We start from the raw sequence: 21,795 nt of genomic DNA on the forward strand, positions 1-21,795 counted from the left end.
TTTAACAACCATGCAGATAACTAAATGATTTTAATGTGATATGTGTTTGGGTAAAGTATAATGCGCTATAAAGACTAATACAGGGGCCAGTTAAGATCTTTCTTTGTTCTTAGGCTGTGACTGAGTCACCGGCTCCATTTGCACAAAACATATTTTGCTTTTTCAACCAAGCTTTCTCTGCATGACCAGTTCATCGAGTATGTTGGCAGTGGTAGGATAATGATATGGTCTAGATTTGGTTCCAAGGAAAGTATGAAAATGGCCATGTTGGAATTTAGGGAAGTCAAAGTGGCTTGTATTATATCATTCTAAAGAATTACAAGGAGAATAGTTTTTTTTGCAAAACCAATATTTTCATGAAGTTTGTTTGAAATCAAACATACCTTGGGGTCTTTACCATGGGGTTTGTAAAAAACCAATATAGAGTACCTTTTAAATAATAAAATAATGATTAAATAATACAAATTTAAAATATTGAATATTCAAATGAAATGCTGCTATTTTTGGTCAGTGGATCCTATTGCGAGAACACTGAATACAAGGCAGAAATACAGACTATTACATTTGTTGTACCATTTAACTTATAAGTATCAAAACAATCTATTCCGTTTATTTCTTCAGGGAGCTGGAAAATAAGGTTTTTGTGGATCCCATGCGTGGCTTGATAACAGCCCACATGAAGCAGGAGCCGGACCGGAGTCGAACACCCAACAGCAAAGAATTGCAGCGCCTCTACATGGATTCATCACACATGAAGCAGCAGGCGCAGCTTCCACGCCTACCACTGGATACACCAGACCGGGCCATTAAGTACAAGGAGGAGAACCGGCGCATCCTACAGGAGAGCATTGAGGTGGCCCCCTTTACTGCCAAGATCCGGTCAGGAGAGCCAGAGCGTGAGTCCTATGCCCGCATTCCCTCCCTCCCCATTAGTGGACCACCCAAGGAAAATGAACATTCACCCTCTGATCTTTACAAGTACAAGCACTCTGCTCCTCAGTCATTGCCTCAGAGCAACTATTTTACCACCCTGTCCAACAGTGTGGTAAATGAGCCACCTCGTCTCTACCCCTCCAAAGAGCTTAACTCTCTTTCTGTCTCTGGTACCCTGCCTCTGGGCTCATATGCTAGTGGTGGAGCCAGTGTCAAGTCCCTGTCCAAACCTCCCCCACTCATCAAGCACCAGCCAGAAGCTGAGGGCCTGGTGGGAAAGATCAGTGAGCAGCTCAGTCAGCAGGTGGCTCTGAACCCTCTCAGTTCTCCAGCCGTAGCCAATGAGCGCCGTAGTCCAGCTGTCTCACCTTCAAACCAACTCAGGAGCATGCCTGCCTTGCACAGGGCGCCTGTCTTTCACCCGCCTACACAACAAACACTGGACCGCAAGGAGGCTGGCTACGGTCGCCTCTCACCACCCACGCTCACCCCCATTCAGCCAGTCAGTGTGGCTGGGAAGGTGTCGGAGCAACAGAAGCCCCCCACTCTGCTACCAGAGCTCAGGGAGGTAAAGAGCAATGTCGAGCTGGCCTCCAGTGAGCCATGGAGGTCCAACTCTGACTCACAGAGCCACGATAAAACGTCCCCGTGGCATGCGGACAAAAGTCAAGGGAAGCCACCAGCAGCCACAGCCTCTGTTATTGTTCGCTCTAGAACCTGCATTAAGTATGACAGCTCTAAGTCTGGCGCCAAGGAGACGTCTGGCAGCAGGCTGTATGCGGGCAAAAACCAACTGGACTGCACCAAACTGGCTGAGACAAGAGAACCTGGCAGAGTTATCCAGCAGAACACAAATAGGGAGGATCTTTTTTCACAGTACAAAATGAACTTTGTCCGAGTCTCCCAGGGCAGCTTTCCCAACTCTGCGGTAGCTGTTGTTAACTCCGTGTGCAATAGCAGTATTGATGTAACCACGTCTGCCTCTGCTGCTTCCAGATACAATGTGCTGAGTCGAGGCACAGCTGAGCTACCATATCCACCCTCAGCCACTCAGAGTAGCAGTAACATTAACAGACTAGAGGGGCCTGAACTCAAATGCAGGACTCCCACAGGTTCGGAGCTGCAAGAGTGCAATGCCAGGACAGCCTCGCCCAGTGGGCAGCTGCCTCAGACTGTTTTGGCCCCAGCTTCACAGCCCTACTCTGGAAACTTCATCCACCTGAAGAAGCACAAGGCCGCCTTAGCTGCTGCCCAGTCCCGCGGCTCAAGCAGTGCGTCAGAGAGTGAAAGCAGCAGTAGATCCTCTCAGGAATCGCCCACTATCATCACCCAGGACCGTGCCTCTCCAGGTAACACAGCCAGTAAATCCAGCCCCATACCCAATGGTCAGTCATCACAGATAAACCAGCCGAACTACCACAAGCTAAAGAAAGCATGGCTTACTCGGCACTCTGAGGAAGATCGCAACACGAACAAGGTAGAGAAAACCTCCAGCGCCGTCTCCGAGATCATTAAGCCATGCACAGTGAACCTAGTAGCGTCCACCTCGAGTGACGTGGAGATCGGTAAAGACGGCAAATGCTTAGAGGATAAAATGAGTCAGGAAGACCGGAAGCCGCGACGTGGCCCCACCAAGCGGCCGCATGAGTCAGGTTCGGACAGTGCCGACGACTCTGATGGCAGCGACGGCAAGCATGAGCAGAGGGCAAAGAGGCAGCCTAAGCCCACCTACAAGAAGAAGCAGAATGACATGCAAAAGAAGAAAGGGGAAAATGACGAGGAGGATGTCAAGCCCAACGGCATTTTCAGAAGTGCAAAGGAGAAAACCAAACTCAAATTGGCCAGCAGCAGTAAGTTTTTACCTCACAGTATACGAAAGCAAACTTTTTACAACCGTGTACATTTTGTAGAACATCCAACATAATAAGTCTTACTGTGGATTACAGTCAGGTTGCAATGATTAGTCAACAAATAAATTACAGCGACTATGGACATGTTCATGTTCTAAATTACAGATACCACATTAGATACCAGATGGGGATCAGTTTAGGATTTACTTCACAGGAACTGAGAGATTTAAAACAAGCATGGATATACCATAATAAAAGAGATCATAAAATAATATAAATACTACTGTATAGCATCTGGATATGTGTAGGATATTAGATAGATGTAAGGAGAACCTGAAAATCAGGTAAATGTTTAGATGTCCTTACTTACTTCATTACAGGTTTAAAGTCACTGATTCCAATATGACTCACGTAAAAAGCCTTGGAGTATCTTGACTTGTATTAAACAGTACTTTATAGTACAGTATTTGACTCGTATTGAACGTAGTCCTCAACACCAGACAGATATTAGTGAAGTCAAAAACAATTGATTTGTAAGGTTTTATTTCCTAAAATACAAATCATATTGTGCACCTCAACACTGCATTAACATCAACACAACAGCCTCTTCAACATGCCAGAATGAAACAAACAAGTCGGTAAAAAAAACAAATAAAAGGATAAAGTAGTAAAGCGATCTTTCAACAAAGGTATCTTCAATGAACAAATATAATGAACGAATCATGGCACAAAGTAGAAGAAGCATTAGTATTCAGTTGACAAATAAAATATAAGTAAATCAAGATAACATAAAACCAAATATTCAGAGCTGACTGTGATTTGATGCAGCTCTCAGTTTTATAGAGCAGCAATATTTTAAGTCAATTTCAACAAAACCAGGTTCTCAAGGTTTTTGGAATTTATTCTCCCTCTTTTTGAACTGAAAATCAAGAGATTATATGTATATATATATATATATATATATATATATATATATATATATATATATATATATATATAGCATTTAAATCTTTCAAATCTTTTGCCACCCTTCATTTCATTGACTCAATGGCAAAGCTATTTATTCTTAGCAGAAAGATATTGTATTTCAGAAATAGACCGAGATTGTGAGTGTGGGGGTCGGAGGTGGGGGTTGTGCTCACATCTGGACTGCAGCTGTGGAGATTTCAAAGCTGCTATAGGAATGTTCAACTTTTATGTGAAATAAATCTTGCCAAGGCATGTTAAGTGTTCTTCTAAGCGGAGAGCTTTTAGCAGGCCCCACGTATTATTATTACACGCAGAGAGGAGCCCCCTTTGTAACTCAATACATGTTCCAGTACACACAGTCACTCTTGTCATGTTTCATAACTGTAGTCATAATACGTGAGCCAGTGGAGTCACCCGGGTGTGACAATGGTGAAATCGCAAAACCTTCCAACAAGTGTTCCAATTATTTGTTTTTTGTAAAGTGCTGAATATCACACATCAGCCTGAAGCACGTCTCCATCAGATCATTTAGCATGATTGTTGGAAGTGTTAATATTTGTTTTGTGGTATTTAATTGAATTTAATAGTTTTCTTTGCTTATGAGACATACAAGCAAAAAACACACCTGTTTTCCTATTCCTTATACAGCAACTTGCACAATATATATATTTTTCACACATATGTTCATAAAGGAAATAAAATACCATTGAGAAGTCTGTTAATGTTATTTGTGCTGTGTGCGTTTGTGTGCATGTTCAGATGGTATCCCTCGCTCAGTGCTAAAAGACTGGAGGAAAGTGAAGAAGCTGAAACAGACGAGTGAATCCTTTCTGCAGGACGATTCATGCTCCGAGATCGCCCCCAACCTTCAGAAGTGCCGCGAGTGCCGCTCCATCCGCACCAAGAAAGGAGAAGAGCCAACCCACTCACCCGTCTTCTGTCGCTTCTACTATTTCCGCCGGTAAGAGAGTCATTGACACCAACACACACCAACTACAGTAACATTCCCTTTAAAGTTCAGTGATCAAAACTATATTTTACATATAAAGGGTTATTACTAATTGTTGTGAGTTTAAAGTACACTAGTCATAACAAAGTCTGCTTGTCATTTCAAGGGAACAAATACAAAAAAAGGCAGTTTATTCCAGATTTTAAATATATATATGTATATATGTATGTTTATTATTAGTGAGACCAAACTCAACATAGAGCATAAAGACAAAATCTTCTTGTAAATGTTTTAAAGTAATTACTATGTTTTGAATTACGTTAATCATCAGGACACCAAACACAACTTTTGCTATGTTTCCACATGGCTGGTTTTAATCGTCGTATTTTTGCATCAGGGCGGATTTTGGTGCTTGATTTGAGACTTGGCGCATCAGTAAAACAAATGTGTAGTGATAGAAAATAATTTATAGAAAAATGGGCAAGCGTATGTCAGAGCATTTTTTAAAACTGCAGCTCTTATAATTAAAATTAATATTTATTTATTTATTTAATTAATTATTTAATTATTTTAGTTGTTTTCTGGCCATCTGTGATTCTCTATTACTCTCAGAGGATGTGAGTTCTTTCATAGTGGAGGTTCTCATGATTAATCGCAGGTAGTGACAGACTTTCCAATGTTGTCATACTGACATCTCCCCAGATTTGGGCAATTTCATCCAGTTGGCCACTGAATTCTCTTCCTAACCTGAACTGGCATGGACATGAAAGCTTGTATAACAGGGTTCGGAAAGTGAGTTAGTCTTTCCATTTCGTTCATTTTTCATTCAGTTAGCAATCACTTCCAGTCTCAGAGGAGTCAGAGACCTGCTACAACCCTTCCGTCATGGTCTTTCATATCTGTATCATCCATTTACGCAACCTCCTCAATTTTCCCGTCTCTTCCTGTAGCCTTTCATTTAGTAAGAATGGAGTTATTCGGATCGACGGCTTCTCGTCGCCTGACCAGCACGACGAGGAGGCCTTGAGTCTCTGGGCACCAGATGCATGCGAAGAGAACGATCTGGACCTGGAAACCTCGAAATACATCCTCAGCTACATCGGAGACAAGTTCTGCCAGCTGGTCATGAGCGAGAAGACCGCAGCCACGTGGATAAAGAAAGACGGTATTTTCACATGTCCGAATGTCTCCCTTACTTGTCACGACGTCGATTATTTAATATATGCGTTTAAATATTTCAGCGCAAACTTGATTTATCGTTTTAAACGGCGGAAAATGTGGCCCAGAGAAACACCAGAAACATTCTTGTTACAGCATTACACATATTGTAGCTTTTGTCTGCTGTCTACTGACTGTGGAATATGAAATTATCCCATCTGTCAGACTGTTGTTTTTAACAGAGAGAAAGCGAGAGAGAGAGAGAGAGAGAGAGAGAGAGAGAAAGCGGGAGAGAGAGAAAGAAAATTCTTACAATCTGCTCTATGAACATCCATTTTATCCATGCTCTGTTTGCTTTGCCTCGCAGCCAAGATAGCCTGGAAACGGGCGGTGAGGGGGGTGCGTGAGAGCTGCGACGCATGCGAGGCTACATTGTTCAACATTCACTGGGTGTGCCAGAAATGTGGATTTGTGGTGTGCTTGGACTGCTACAAGGCGAAGGAGAAGAAGAGCTCCAAAGGTCAGTTTTTTTTGTTTTGATAATTCAGTCAAGCTTGGCATTGGTCACACATGCAACCACGCCACCGTCTCTACAACACTCCTGCTGCGAACGGGCCAGGGCAGATGGTCCACTTTCCCGCTGTCCTGGCGGGTTTATCTTCTTAACTTCTGTTTAATAAGGACATTTTCAGGAGACTCAGCTAACTTATGCCCTGACAGACCTCGCATGATGTTATTTCTTACATGCACTTATATATAGTTCAGGTACATTAGAGGTGTCCCCAACTAACGATTAATACTGTATAGTCGATTCAAGTATTATATTTTAGTAGGTAGGACTTGACAAAAATCACTTCTAACAAAAGCACTCGCCGATTGGATTCTTCAAGCCCCGACAACATTTCTTGTTCTTGTCATGTTAATGTTCCACTTGTATTAATTAGAGCTAGAAACACCATGGCTCTTTCACTCTGCCTGCAGAGACAATCTGTGCCGCACTGTTTTCTTTTCGATGATTGCTTTCGTCTTTTTGAAGTTAAAAAAAAGTGTCGCAAAACTTCCTCTTGTGAGTAACGTTACCTTTATTGTCCCACAGACAAAGAGCTGTATGCCTGGCTGAAGTGCGTCAAGGGACAGCCGCACGATCACAAGCACTTGATGCCGACGCAGATTATTCCAGGAACAGGTACAGAACCACAGAGGACACAATATAATTAACAGAATAAAGTGTTCTGATTGACATTTAAACCAGGGGTGCTCAATAAGTCGATTGCAAACTAACAGTAGATCGCAAAGATAGTATGGGTAGATCGCGTGCTATTTAAAAACAAGATCCCTTTTCCCAAATGAAGATTATTACATCCAAATACCATTTCGCCATGACTGATTATTTTTTAAATAAAAATGGTCAAAAAGAAATGCACGTTGCAATAATCGCACGCTAATAATAATAAATAAATATATATATGCCTGCTTCAAACAATCATCTCCTGACCACAGTCTGATTCCCTATGCTTCCCTCTTATTCCAGTATAAAACAACATAGAAAAACAAGCCCTTGTGCATAGTGGGCACCCTGCGAGTCTGGAACAAAGGGCTGTTGTGAGGCTTGAAGCATACTTGACAGATAGCATAGTTCGTCGCTCTCGATGTGTAGGCGCATGCCGAATTGAGCAAAACAAATCCAAATCCTATCGACCTTTGCTTTGTACACTCTTCACCTCTTTTCAGTATTTAACTCTTGTGAAAAGTAACACGATGAGGCTTTTTTTGTGTGTCCCTCGCAGTCTTGACAGACCTGGTAAATGCCATGCACATGCTCAGGGAGAAGTTTGGCATCAGAGCATACTGCGCCTGTGCCAGCAAACAGAACATCCTCAACAAGATCCCATCCACTAACGGTGTTTCTCAGGTCTGTATAGATGTTGTATACTATAAAGGGATGTGCATTTACAGTTTTTTGCATCTCAACAGCATTGAAATATATACGTGTGTGTGTATTCCATGCTTTAAGCCTTCATGCACTTTTACTCACAGGTCCTCCAGAATGTGCTGAACCACAGCAACAAGCTTTCCCTGTGCAAACCTGAGGTCGGCCAGCACAACTTAGGGCAGAAGGTCGAAGCAAACGGGGGCAGCAGCCCCGCCAGCGACACCAGCACTGATAGCAAGCTCACACCTCCCGAGTCTCAGTCGCCTCTGCACTTTCTGGCTGATTTGGCCGAGCAGAAATCGCGGGAAGAGAAGAAAGGTGAGCAAAAAGGGGTGAAACAGAGCAGGAGAGGCATATGGTTATATGAGTCATGGTGTGGTCACATAGTCTGAGTGTACGCATGTAGATTTGACAGGCAGCCAAAATTCCATACGCCTCATATTTAGTGGTATACATACAGCAACTTGCTGCTCCGAGTGCCAAGAGTTCACCTTACCAGATGTTTATCCAACATTTCAGTTGGCTTTCCATGCTACTCTAAAACGGAGCAGCAGCTAGATAAATGTCGGATATGTGGGCTTGGGTCATTGTCTTGCACTACACAAAGCAGCTCATTCACAGATTTCTTCTGAGAGTGCCTTTTCAGAACTGAACTGGGTCATGTTTCATCTGTTATTATACCAGCGAAAGGCTTTCAGTCACAGTGAATGGCACGCACATTTTCTGTGCTTTCTCGATTGAACTTGTATTAGGAAGTCCATTCATGATCTTAGTCATGTGGTATAAAAAGTCAAGATCCTTTGTGAGTTAACAGGGTGGAACACACCCGGTGAAATTTTCTTGTATTTTTTTATTTATTAATTGCACTTTCATTGTGTCTCATCCTGCAGAGAATAAGGAGTCAGCTGTGGGGAAAGTAAAGGAAGAGAGCCCAGACCCTCTGGAGACTTTGCACTGTAAAGCTTCCTCTCTGGTGGCCAACAGCACAGAGCAAGGCTCCACACTGCGAGACCTTCTCACCACCACTGCCGGAAAACTGCGCCTGGGCTCCACCGACGCTGGAATCGCCTTCGCTCCGGTCTACTCCACCGCCTCGCAGGTCTCACGGCACATACGGTTACGCACAACACTTCACTCACCGTGAGAGTAGGCTTCTTCATTCCGCTCGTAAATCGCACACTGCAGCATCTGCAGCCAATCGGCAACACGATCCGACGTAATCAGGAAGTACGTGATTTTAACATGCGGTAAAATACCTCGCGTATTTGTGTCACGCCGAGTGAAGGATGTCTCCGGAATTACTCATTCAGCAGTAGATAAAGAAACACATGCGAAGCTGTTTCTGGCTTCTGTTTCCATTTCGAGGCAGATCATAAACTTGAATGTCTGGTTGTGAAGTCTAGAGTTTTTGACTGCGACTGCATCGCATATATTTCTGTCAAAACGTGACTTTTGACTTTGACATTCCCTGCATATCCATGCAGTGGTGGACAGTAAGGAAGTCAACGTAATCCATTAGTGTACTTGAGTAGCTTTTTTTTGTTTTTTCTGCGCATCAGTACTTTACTAAAGTGTTTTCATTTGGGAGATTTTTACTTTAACTTCACTACATTTCAGTCTACGTTTCACATAAAGCAAAGAGTCTTGTGACAAAAAATTATAATAGGAACATTAGGGTTATAATAAATCACAGAACTTTGGATACTTAAGTACATTTGAATGCAAATACTTTAATATTTTTACTCACTTTTACTGAAGTAATATATTATTTAGTGTATCTCTACTTCATCCACCACTGTATAAATGCTAAATGTTCTTGCTAAAAGTAACGATGATAATAATAATAATAATAATCATAATAATACTCCCTTCTCGGTCTCCCATGTGCCCCTGTTCAGACCGGGAAAAGCGGTCGCACTATGCCTAACATCCTGGATGACATCATCGCCTCAGTGGTAGAGAACAAGATACCGGCAGACCGCAGCATGAAGCAGAGCCCAAAGGCTAAACCCCAGGAAGAGGCCAAGGCCGAGAGGAGGAAACAAGCAGAGGACGTGCCTGAGCAACACGCAGACATCCCCCACTGCTGGTTATATGAGCGCCGACTGCTCTGGCTCAAAGACCACCGCAACAACAACAACTGCAAACTGTTCAGAGAGTGCTGGAAGCAGGGCCAGGTTAGTCAAGCTACTTGCAAACCACCCTTAGCTAAGTGATTACCATGGACACCAGAAAATAGCAAAGTATCTTGGAGAGACAAAGAAGGCAAGAGTATGAAGGTTGTTTATGCTTGTTTCCACTTCTGTTTTTATTTATTTATTTATTTTTAACTAGTGTGCTGGTGCAGGTCTTTAGCACCCCCTGCTGGGGAGGTGTTACTTTTCCTTTGTTTTTGTTCTCTCTTTTTTGTTCCACGACTGCCATTTAGAGCATACAACATTTAATAAAAACACGGTTGAACATAAACGTTTTGAAACAGCAGCAACCAGCTGTGAATATTGTCTTAGAAGGCCACTGGGCCGTGCATCAAGAAGGCACGTTGAGGTGTTTATTGAACGTCCATTTGGTAAAAATGTTTGTGTCAGCGGGTTTTTGGTTCTGCTTCTCGAAATACTGCACATATGCAGGAGAGCTGGGACAATCGCAGATAAAACTAAAGTGTGCTGCTTGCTGATGTGTTACACACTGTAGTTGTTAAGGCCTTCTCGCTTTCCTCCAGGCTTCATATTTTCCACTGAGTGAAAAAAAGGAACGATCTGAGCGTTGCTGTGATCCTGGCTGTCATTAAAGGCCCATTTCCTCTGTGGTGTTTTCCCAGCCTGTGCTCGTATCAGGGGTTCACAAGAAGCTCAACAGCAGCCTGTGGAAGGCTGAAGCTTTTAGCCAGGAGTTCGCAGACCACCAGGGGGATCTGCTGAACTGCAAGGACGGCGTGGTTTCCAACTCAGGCATCAAAGAGTTCTGGGATGGCTTTGAGGACCTGACAAGTGAGTAGTTCTGGGAAAGAAAAAAAAACGGAAAACACGTTTAAACGCAATCATACCGCCATATGTATCTTTGTCTTGATTTGATTTTTTATCTCTTCAGAACGGCCCAAATCGAAAGATGGCGAGGCGATTGTTTACAGGCTAAAAGACTGGCCCTCGGGAGAAGAGTTCATGGCTCTAATGCCTTCTAGGTACATTGCCGATGTCGTGTTGAAGTCTGGAGAATGCGTTTCATTGCGTGTTTACACAGAAAGCGAGTGTTAAGCAGACGTGTCTATGTGTCTAGGTATGACGATCTGATGAAGAACCTCCCTCTGCCGGAGTATTCGGATCCAGAGGGGAATTTGAACCTGGCTTCCCATCTTCCCTCGTTCTTTGTGCGACCAGACCTAGGCCCTCGTCTCTGCTGCGCATACGGTACTGCGCTTCTGTCTGTTATTGCCACAACGAGCTTCTCTTCCTTTTACCCATATAGGCCTAATGAATGCACAATTTCCGCACAACTAATAAAATAAGGCACATTACGGTTTTTTTAAGTTGCTTTTGAGCTTTGATTCGTCTGCAGCTCAGAACACAGGTGAAGTGTTTTTTCATGCCCGGTTGTTTTCAGCGTGACGAATGATTCGTTTTTTCTGTAGACAGTCCGAGTGAGCGGCAGGTCAAACGTCAGAGGAACATCATCCATATTTATGATGTGGTGCGGCCCGATTCAGTGGGAGCGCATCTGATTTAATATAAAGAGTTTCATTGGTTCACCTGAACCCGTTCAGCAATTTCATTGGTCTAATGTTATGGGGCTCAGTTTTTTGGCTTGAAGTTTGTGAAACCGGAAAAAACCCGGGAAAAATCCATAAATTAGCCGCTTCGTTGTTTAAGCCGCGGGGTTGAAAGCGATGGAAAAAAGGATAGTTCGGAATATACGGTATATGAATTTCAACAGCACAAATATACACATTACTTTATGTGACGGATATTGATTAGAGACCAGTAAGAGACCAGACAGGATTAAAACTTTTTAATGTAATTACTGTAATAGTATTTGTTCATTTCCTGGTTGTTGCGTTTTCTGAAATTGTGATTTTAGTATTTTGCTCTTTCTGTATTTGCTCACTAAATTAAAGGTTCACGAGATTTGACTAGTTTAGAGAACCGGTTGATCATTGGTCGATCTTGATTCCATACACTTCAAAACACATTCAAAAAAGTTGAATACATATTAAAGCATGACAGATTATGACAACCGGTTTAACCATTTTGCGTTCAATGAACCGATGGTGAGATGATTTGTGGGTTGAGACTCTTCAGGTGAGAACCAGTATAATATATTCTGCTCAACATGAACATTGATATTGTAGGAAACAGCAGACAATTGTACACAATCAATGCAATAAATGTACCAAAGCATTCACAATCTGTTCAAACTGCCTTTATGATAGATTTTATTTAGTGACTGCACGATGTGGAGGTTGAACAGGCTGATTTGAGAATTTCATTTCCGATCTGAGAATCGCTCCAAAGCAACTGGGAAAAACCGTAACCAAACAATATGCGGTCAAGGCCGAGCGATGAGTGTGTAAGTGAGCTTGTTTTTTCTTTTTTGTGCTTCAGGCGTTGCATCATCTCAGGAGCAGGACTTTGGCACCGCCAACCTGCACATGGAAGTGTCCGACGTCGTCAGCGTGCTCGTTTACGTTGGAGTGGCCAAAGGGAACGGTGTCCTGTCCAAAACAGGTACAACCTCTATCCTTCCCTTATCACCAGAATGAGCTGAACTGGGTCAGCATTGGGCTTTTTTTTTGTTTGTAAGGAGAGCCAGTAACAGAAGGAAAATTCATTCTGCTGATTTTTTTTTTTTCTTTTCTTTTTGGGAACCAAATGGGCTCGTTTTCTCCTCACAGCGCTTAGAAACACGCACGGTACAGACTTTAAGGAATTCTGGAAACAATATAGTGTTGCTTGGGCGGAAGGTTATGAGCATCTGGACGAGCCTCTCCACGGTTCAGGCCGCTGTTCGAGCGAACAGACACAGAGAGGGCGCTTTCTCCAGACACATTGTGTGGAACGCAGCATAAAGCTCCACATATCTGTGGCTGAAACGCCTCCCAGGTTTCATTCTCCTCTACACAGAGCAGGCAGGGAGAACCACGTTAAGTGAACAAGTGCTAATGGGCGCAGCTGCGCCTTCGATACGAACGATTACTGCAGAGTTGGCAAGAGCCGAGCCCACACCTCTCAGTGTCTCAAGCTCACGTCTTCCCTCCATTTCAAAACCCATACCTCCCTTCCTTCGTGTCTTGGCAGCAACTCAGGTCTGGCACTATGCCTCGGCTGTGCTCTGTCTGCTGTCAAGAAAACTTTACTTCGCTGCTTCATTCCTTCCTTTTCTCCCACCTTCTCATCCATTTCAGGCCGTGCTTTATTAATAGAGCTCCATCTCCTGGGTCTAGTGGAAGAGGGAAACGCATTTTAAAAACAGTCGCCTCTTCGCCTCGTCTGAATTCGTTTAAAAAAATACAACCTCATAAAAGGAAACGGCGAAGCGATTATCAGGCGGCGTGTCCTTCAAACTGGACGTGTAATATTGTGTGTGTGTGTGTGTGTGTGTGTTAATATATTCATGTGTTTGTGCCCAGGAGTGCTGAAGAGGCTGGAGGAAGAGGATCTCGACGACAACGTGAAGAAGAGATTAAAGGATTCGAGCGAGACACCCGGAGCCTTATGGCACGTCTACACAAGCAAAGACGTGGAGAAAGTTAAAGAATTTCTGCACAAGGTTACCGCTTTCACTTCCTTTTTCACGCCGCATCAAGTCTCAAGCGTCTCGGTCTTTGTCTTTCTCGCGGCCTCGTTATTTTGTACGTCTTGTGCTGTGTGAGTTAATGTCCTTATAAAACCCTGCATTCCTCCTAAGGGAACTTTTATAGGGTACATTTAATTACCTTCCTTCCTTTCAACTGCCTGTTCTGTTCTCGCGGCTGTCGGTCGCATGTTGTCATGCAGGAGGCGGCAGGGTTAACAGAGCGGATTCGCAGAGCTCTCCTCGGTTTGCCCTTGCCTTTACGTGCAGCAATTACAGGGCGAATGGGAACCCAAACTACTTTACAGCATGCACACTTTATTGTAGGGTTGGTTGTCTGGTATTCATGAGCAGCAGTTATTTTCTGTATCGACTGTGCATTGGTTTGTTTCTGTCTATTAGATGGGGATTTTTTTATGAAGAGGCAACATTAGCTACAACTAATATGAACGGAAGACAAGGGGAGAAATATATATGAATATATATTTAAAGGGATTAGCAAGGTCATATCCTTTCCTAAAATATATTTTAGGCAGTGCAATTATTCCGTTTGTGAGGTCATGTGACTTGCGCAGGGGCACTGTACTATATGGTTTCCGTGAGTTGGAGTGGAAGATCTTGGGTTGCCTGCTGTAAACTTCTGACCTACTGAAAACCTTTAGGATGAATTGGAACGCTAACTGCACCCTATGCCTCCTCACCTCACCTACATCAGTACCTGACTTCACAAACACCGTTTTAGCACAAAACCTAATGGAACATCTAATGGCAATAAAGTGTGATCAGATTGTAAGGTGTAAACAGAGTCATATGCGAATGGCTACATCAGATTTATAGCTCAAATATAACACAAATCATTGCAAGAGAGAAATCAGAAATGTGTACAATACATATTTATTATGAGACTGTCAGAGATAATTTTGTTAGCAGACCACGTGACCAAGTGTTTGAATCAGTCTATATAGGTAGATGATCAATAGGATTTTCAAGATGAAAAATAAATGCAGCAGGACCCTCATGGAAAAGAAACGCATCAATGCGGATCGGACAAATCAAATCCGAATGCTAACGGTCACACGTTTGAGTGGCAGGTGTGAACAGCGATGAGTCTCAACTCTCCAATTCTGATCAGATCACTTGAGAGAGATGTTGATGTTAATACCAGGGCCACTGTTTCTAACCCAGTATTGTGTTTTTTCGGGGCTTGCAGATCTCTAAAGAGCAGGGTGTGGAGATCCCGCCTGAGCGCGATCCAATCAGGGAGTCGTGCTGGTACCTTAGTCGCAAACAGAGGCAGCGTCTGCTGGAGGAGCACGGAGTGCACGGCAGCACCATCGTCCAGTTCCTGGGAGACTCGGTCCTGGTCCCTGCTGGAGCCCTGCACCAGGTCAGACACCTCAATTTCTTGTATTAGGGATACAATAGATTAAAAAAATACAATAATAAATGCCACAGGACACCTTTTTGTCTGTGAAAATGCTAAATGTATAGATAAATTAGTAAATGTCTGGGAGGGTGGAGGTGTACGGTGTGTCCACTGACTCATCTTTCATCTCGCCTTCACAGGTGCAGAACTTGCACAGCTGCGTTCAGGTGATCAATGACTTTGTCTCGCCGGAGCATGTGGTGCACTCCTTCCACTTAACCCAGGAGCTGCGCTCTTCCAAAGAGGAAATCAACTACGAAGATAAGCTACAGGTACGAGAAGTCCTGAAGGGTTTCTACACACCACACAAACAACACTTTTTTTTTATACATATCTATACCTTTTAATGTGTAGAGAAAGTTTGTGGACACCTGAGCATAAGATTAGGATGCGTTTTTTGGAACATCCTATATTCACGTGTGGTGTTCCACTAGATTTTGGAGTGAGCTTGTGAAGATTTGTTATTTAACCACCAGGGGGTTGTAAAAATCAGGTAAGTGATGAGGCAGTCACCGTTCCAATTCAATTCAAAGATGTTCAATAGGGTTGATGAAGATCTTCCACTCCAACTCATGCAAAGGAGCACAGGAGCATCGTCACGCTGGAACAGCTGTGGGTCTTCTAGTTGAAGTGAGGGGGGAAATTGTATTGCTACTGCATCCAAATTTATGGTGAGAGTTCAAGGAAGAATCACATATAACTGGAAAAGTCAGGTGTCCCAATACTTTTGCCAGTATATTATACATACAGTATATTAAGAGTTGACTGCAAAAGAGAGGATCTGTGTTGATTTTTAGGATTTTTTTTTCCCTTTTGCTGTTTCTGGATTATAAATACTAACTGTGACATCATGTACCAAAGTCTCAGCTTCACTCCAGCTACAGAAACGAATGACTTCTTCCCTGCGCGCTCTCTCTCTCTCTCTCTGTGTGTCTCTGTCTGTGTCTGTGTCTCTCTCTCTCTCTGTCTCTCTTTCTGTGTGTCTCTGTCTGTGTCTCTCTCTCTCTCTCTCTGTGTGTGTGTCTCTCTCTCTCTCTCTCTCTGTGTCTCTCTGTCTCTCTCTCTCTGTCTGTCTCTCTCTCTCTCTCTGTGTCTCTGTCTGTCTCTCTCTCTCTCTCTCTGTCTCTCTCTCTCTGTGTCTGTCTTTCTCTCTCTCTGTCTGTCTCTCTCTGTCTCTCTCCCTCTCTCTGTGTGTGTCTCTGTCTCTCTCTCTCTCTCTCTGTCTCTCTCTCTCTCTCTTCTCTCTCGCTCTCTCTCTCTGTCTGTCTCTGTGTCTCTGTCTGTCTCTCTCTCTCTCTGTGTGTCTCTGTCTCTCTTCTCTTTCTCTCTCCCTCTCTCTGTGTGTGTCTCTGTCTGTCTCTCTCTCTCTCTCTCGCGCTCTCTGTCTGTCTCTGTGTCTCTGTCTGTCTGTCTGTCTCTCTCTCTCTCTCTGTGTCTCTCTCTCTCTCTCTCTCTCTCTCTCTCTCTCTCTCTCAGCCTCTACAACTAAACGGACAGTAGTATTTGATAGATGATGTTTGGGGAAACCGCACGTCGTAGTGCAGTAGCTGTAACGTTGAACTTCCCTGATGCATGGACTCCATCTGCCCTTATAGAAGAGCAGAAAAACTATGAAACAGAATAAATAAGAGCATAAACCACAAAAACTGTTCGGCTCAGGATGAGTGCGTCCGCCTGACGACTAAATACGTCTCCGAAACACCTTCGTCGCCAGTGCAATGTCCTGCATCTATACAGTGTCACAGACTAAAATCTCCTTTCATCATCATCATCATTAACATCTTCGTCGTGTCTCAGTTTTATATTAAAAGTCGCTTTGCTCTGTCTCTCTTCACAAGCATCTATAGATCGTTCCGGCCGCACGCAGAAGCCTGAAGCCTGTGGAACTCGTTAGTCTTCCGGCAAGACGACGTCGAATAGATGTTTTTTTCCAGCAGCCGCTCTCGTTTTCCTCTAAGTGCACAGCATCCGTTAATGAGTTTCTGTGTAGTTTAGCGTTTTAGCCCTTTTTTCTCCCGTCTCAGCAGCTATTCAGCCTATTTAAAGCACATGAGTCAGAGTCTGGCTGCAATCCATAATGTCACTGACACTCTCTCTCTCTCTTTGTGTCTCTCCTTCTATCAGGTCAAGAATATCTTTTACCACTGCGTAAAGGATGCTGTGGGAACATTAAAGCGGTGCGGTGGTGAGGCTCAGGAGGAAGACGAGGCGAACACATGACCTTTCCTCAAGCTGCCGTCAGCACGCCTTCATCACTTAACCCCGAATATGCACACTAACCTTCACATCCTGAACCTCCAGTGCCAAGCAGACTTTAGAAGCAGACGCAAAAACAAAAGACAGACGTTATTTATTTGTTACTGACGCCACAGCAGTATCGCTCCAAAACGCATCAGGATTACTGTGATTTTTACAGAAAAAAAACTGAAGCTAATCCGCGAGCACACGGCATTCGCTGCTCCAGCGTTATTCAGACTGTATTCGTTTTTCTGTTGTTCGGTTCGTTTTGTTTTTGTTTTGATTCCCAATTTTCTTTTCATACTGTATAGTGTTTGTGAAAATGATGTATTTATTTTCAGGAGGTCGACGCTCCTACGTTCTAGATCAAAATGTAAATGTGACTTGTACAGTTTGCTAAACAGGATCCGAACGCAGCTCACTACATCGAGACGGTTAAACTGTGAGTCGGGATCCGAACACCAGCTGTTGCCTGTACTTTTGGGAATCGTTGCTGAAATCGCAGTCCTCATGCCATATCTTAAAAAAAAAAAATACAAATAAATATAAAAAAAAACTTTAACTGCCAAACTATTGTAAACATTGTAAAGTTATATAATGTAAAGAAAGCCTAAATGAATAACACACTTCAGCATTTTATGAAGAAGTATTCACTGTAAAATGGAGACATTTACAAAAAAAAGGTGTAATTTATTTAATAAAAATTTTTTTCTTTTTTTTTTCCTTTGGAAAATTTACTACAGTGAAGTTTTTAAGTTGATGATAAAAAAATGAAAGAGTTACTATGCTGTGTAAATATATACATATATACATTCACTGATGTATTTTTTTAAAAACACAGCTTGCTTCGATTTCAGATTTTAAAAGTGCAAGTGTTACATGCTTTGTACATTGAAGTTCAAAAGGTTTTACATTTTCCATTAAAATGGATTTATCAGACACGCGCCTTCTGTCGTATCTCGAGCGGAACCTTTCCTTTTCCACCTCCTCCTTCGGTCCCGAAGCCGAACGTCTGTGCTCCAGTCCACGCGTCTCCATAACGTACCTGCGTCGATCCAGCTGATACTGCGTGTCTTAATCGGTTCCTTGTGGACGTGTTTCATCGTTATCCCACCCGAAACTCTCCGACTCGCTGTCCAGCTCAGACAAGATGCTCTCCTGCACCTCATTTCGTGTGTGTGGATTCATTAATGAGCTTCAGATATGAAAACACAGCTACACACACACAGTCATGATCTACCGTATCCCTTTATATGACTATCTGACCTTTTATAAATCACTCACTTCGACATTTATTAAGTGATGGACACGATGTGTAGCTGTACGTCTGATTTACATTGATCTCAATCATACAACTAAGCAGCTGTGAGATTGAGGGATTTAAACTCATGACCTCAAGATCCAAAGTCCAACCACAAAGCCACCATCTTCCCGGAACAGAATTGAAAACACGGACAAGCCGTCCTCGTCCTTCAACCAGAGGTGGCAAAAGTACACACATCCTTTACTTAAGTAGAAGTACAGATCCTCATGTTTTAAAATACTCGGGTAAAAGTTGAAGTACTGATTATACTTTTTTACTCAAGTGAAAGTAAAGAAGTTTTGGCTCTGACATGTACTTAAGTAAAAAGTAGTTATTACTTTTAAATGTTTTAGCTGTTAATTGGACCTCACATCATAGATAGATAGATAGATAGATAGATAGATAGATAGATAGATAGATAGATAGATAGATAGATAGATAGATAGATAGATAGATAGATGGATGGATGGATGGATGGATGTGATAGCCTAGTGGGTTAATGTCAGGGTCCCCACGAGGATGAGTTTGAGAGTTTGATTCCTGGTCGAACTGGTTGCTTCTGGACCTTGTCCCCTCTGAAAACATTTCAATTCTGTCCTTTCTGTGTTGGTTCGATTTCCTGGTCTTTAATGAAAGATAACTCCACCAAAAAAAGGCACTTCTGTGGTAGCTCAGTGGGTTAAGGCTTGTGCCTGAACATGGTCCTTAATATAGTCCACGCTGGTGATAAGGTTTCAAAGCCAGTCCTACATGCCTTCTTTCTTACTGCGCTGGCATGAAACAAAGTATGAGCCCTCCAAAAAAAGCACACATGCTTTTCAGCAGTGGTCGCTCAGTGGTTTAAGGCTTGTGCCTCATCTAAACATGCTTCCTAGTCTGATCTCTTCCGTGGTTCAGTGGGTTAAAGCTGGTGCCTCGCTGATGGTGAGGATCAGGGTTTGAATCTTGCTTGTTGCGATGTAGGTTATGTTCCTGCTTTCTAAATATTTCTTTAGCTTTATGGTCTTGTGTTGATGGTTTTAAAGATAGATAGACCTGCTCTAAACAACCTTCCTGGCCTGTCTTCCCTGATGGTTCAGTGGGTTAAATCAGGTTTCTTGCTTTTGGTGGGGTTCAGGGTTCGAATCCTGCTTTCTGTCTGCCAGTGACGATCAGGATTCACTTCCTGCATCTTTCTTTAGCGATATAGTTTTGTTTTTAATGGGTTGAAAAGAAAGATAGACCTGCTCTAAATAAGCTTCCTAACCTGTCCTCACCAATGGTTCAATGGGTTAAGGTTGGTATCTCGCTGGTGGTGGGGATCATGGTTCGAATCCTACTTTCTTCCTGTTATTTACAATGTGGGTTCAACTTGTGCTGCTTACATCTATATTCGCTTCCTACATCTTTCTTTACCGTTAAATTCTTGTGTTGGTGGTTTGAAAGGAATGATAGACCTGCTCTAATCAAGCTTCCCATCCTGTTTTTTTCTGACGGCTTAGTGGGTTAAGGCTGGTACTTTGCTAATGTTGGTGGTCAGGGTTCAAACATGGCTTTCTGTCTGCTAGTCATGAGGTAGGTTAAATTCCTGATTCCTACATCTTCATATTCTTGTTGTGATGGGTTAAAAAGAAAGATAGACCTGCTCTAAACAAGCTTCCCAGCTTGTCCTTCCTGATGGTTCAGTGGGTTAATGCTGGTGCCTTGCTAATGGTGTGAATCAGGGTCCTGCTTTGTCCCTGCTAGTCACATTATGGGTTTGCTTCCTATGTCTGTCTTTAGCATCATATTCTTGTGGTGATGGTTTGAAAGAAAAGATAGACCTGCTCTAAACAATCGTCGCAGCCGGTCCTTCCCGATGGTTCAGTGGGTTAAGACTGGTATTTTGCTGTTGGTGGGGTTCAGGTTCGAATCCTGTTTCTGTCTGGTCTGAATTTCTTGCTTTGAAGCATGAAACGAAGGATAAGCCCCCAAAAAAAAGAAGGTGTGTTGTGGGACTTGATGGCTTTGTGATAAAAGCCTTGCCTCTGAGCTCAGAGGTTGCTGGTTCGAATCTGGCTTGTCCCCACACTGGGTAAGCTGTGTGGAAAGTAGTGTCTGGTGAGCAATGAGGTAGTTGACTGTAAACAAAGGCTGTGAAGACCTGCTGCTTCACAGCCTCAGAAAAAGTGAGGGTGATAGGTTTTTGGCAGAATTTTTCCCTATATATGCAAAACTAAGTCGATACTTTTTTGGACATTTTTGCTTCATAAGCCCCTGTTTTCAGCTTCTCAGACACCAGGGGGGGCAGATGCCCGGATATTGCCCCCCTGCTTCAGGATACGCCCTCCGAAACCACATCCAACCTTCCACGCAGCCATTTCTGACACCTTCTTTACTACAGCCACCGGAACCTTCCACACTCTTAACTTTGAGCCCTGGCCGGGGTTTGAACCGGCAACCTCTCAACCCAGAGGTAAAGCTCTTCTAATTGAGCTACAGGATCTCCTGCAAGAAGCTGATTTTTAGGACCTTTTTTGGTTCTTTTTAAAAACTTTTTAAACAATTTAAAGGAAAGCTAAAGGGTAGGAATCGAACCAGGTGACTCAGATAGCAGCAACCACTTCACTAACCATTACACCAACACAGGAGAGGCAAACAAGCCTTTGCTTATTGGACTCTTGGCTTTTCTATAGTTAGGAGACCTATAGTTTTCTCTTAGATCATGATGGTAGAGGGTCAAAACTTCTCCTTCCTGTACATTCTCTCAGTAACTCGAAGTCTATGAGAAGTGACTCAGGTACAAGAACCACATCTCCAACACCTGCACCACTGATATACCATGATTTACCAATAACCAATTTTAATGATCTTTCATTGTTCTGTTCTTAAAAACTTCTTATAATGTTCAATATAAAACTAGAGGTAAGAATTGAACCAGGGAAGTCTTTCATCATAGATCGCTAATGGCATTACTTCAAAACTCAAAACTTTGTTAGACATGTAAATAAGCAGGAAAGACAGAGACAAAGACAAAGAGACACAGACACAGCTTTAGAAAGAGTGAGAAACAAATAGAGAGACAGCAAGTGAGAGACATATACAGTGAGACAGAGACATTTACTAAAAGAGACACAGAGACAATTAGATAGAGAAAATAGAGAGACAAAGATAGCGAGATATAGCCACTTCCTGTTGTTAGTGTTTATCCCGAGCGACTCTTAATGATCTCATTTACTAAATGAGCAGTAGTGAGTTAAGGGCTTGCTCAGGTGCCCAAAACTGGCAGCTTGG

At 43.0% G+C, this 21,795-nt stretch overlaps 1 protein-coding gene across 6 annotated transcripts in view; it reads left to right on the forward strand.

Moving 5' to 3' along the window:
• The window catches only part of jmjd1cb (jumonji domain containing 1Cb), a 135,315-nt gene extending 117,136 nt beyond the window's left edge, over positions 1-18,179 (forward strand). For 5 of the 6 annotated variants that reach the window (XM_046854237.1, XM_046854238.1, XM_046854239.1 and 2 more), the window contains 17 exons: positions 622-2,783; positions 4,512-4,713; positions 5,652-5,866; positions 6,227-6,379; positions 6,956-7,045; positions 7,647-7,771; positions 7,897-8,110; positions 8,683-8,891; positions 9,691-9,969; positions 10,611-10,779; positions 10,880-10,970; positions 11,066-11,196; positions 12,388-12,510; positions 13,413-13,552; positions 14,787-14,963; positions 15,143-15,274; positions 17,127-18,179. In XM_046854237.1, the coding sequence (XP_046710193.1) occupies positions 622-2,783; positions 4,512-4,713; positions 5,652-5,866; positions 6,227-6,379; positions 6,956-7,045; positions 7,647-7,771; positions 7,897-8,110; positions 8,683-8,891; positions 9,691-9,969; positions 10,611-10,779; positions 10,880-10,970; positions 11,066-11,196; positions 12,388-12,510; positions 13,413-13,552; positions 14,787-14,963; positions 15,143-15,274; positions 17,127-17,222 (4,708 nt within the window). In that variant the 3' untranslated portion in view covers positions 17,223-18,179. Of the gene's footprint in view, positions 1-621; positions 2,784-4,511; positions 4,714-5,651; positions 5,867-6,226; positions 6,380-6,955; positions 7,046-7,646; positions 7,772-7,896; positions 8,111-8,682; positions 8,892-9,690; positions 9,970-10,511; positions 10,780-10,879; positions 10,971-11,065; positions 11,197-12,387; positions 12,511-13,412; positions 13,553-14,786; positions 14,964-15,142; positions 15,275-17,126 lie in introns of those variants that run through there. The other variant, XM_046854242.1, reaches the window with a different exon arrangement.
• The last annotated feature ends 3,616 nt before the right edge of the window (positions 18,180-21,795 follow it).

Source organism: Silurus meridionalis, chromosome 7, assembly GCF_014805685.1.
Source record: "Silurus meridionalis isolate SWU-2019-XX chromosome 7, ASM1480568v1, whole genome shotgun sequence".
Lineage (NCBI taxonomy): Eukaryota > Metazoa > Chordata > Actinopteri > Siluriformes > Siluridae > Silurus > Silurus meridionalis.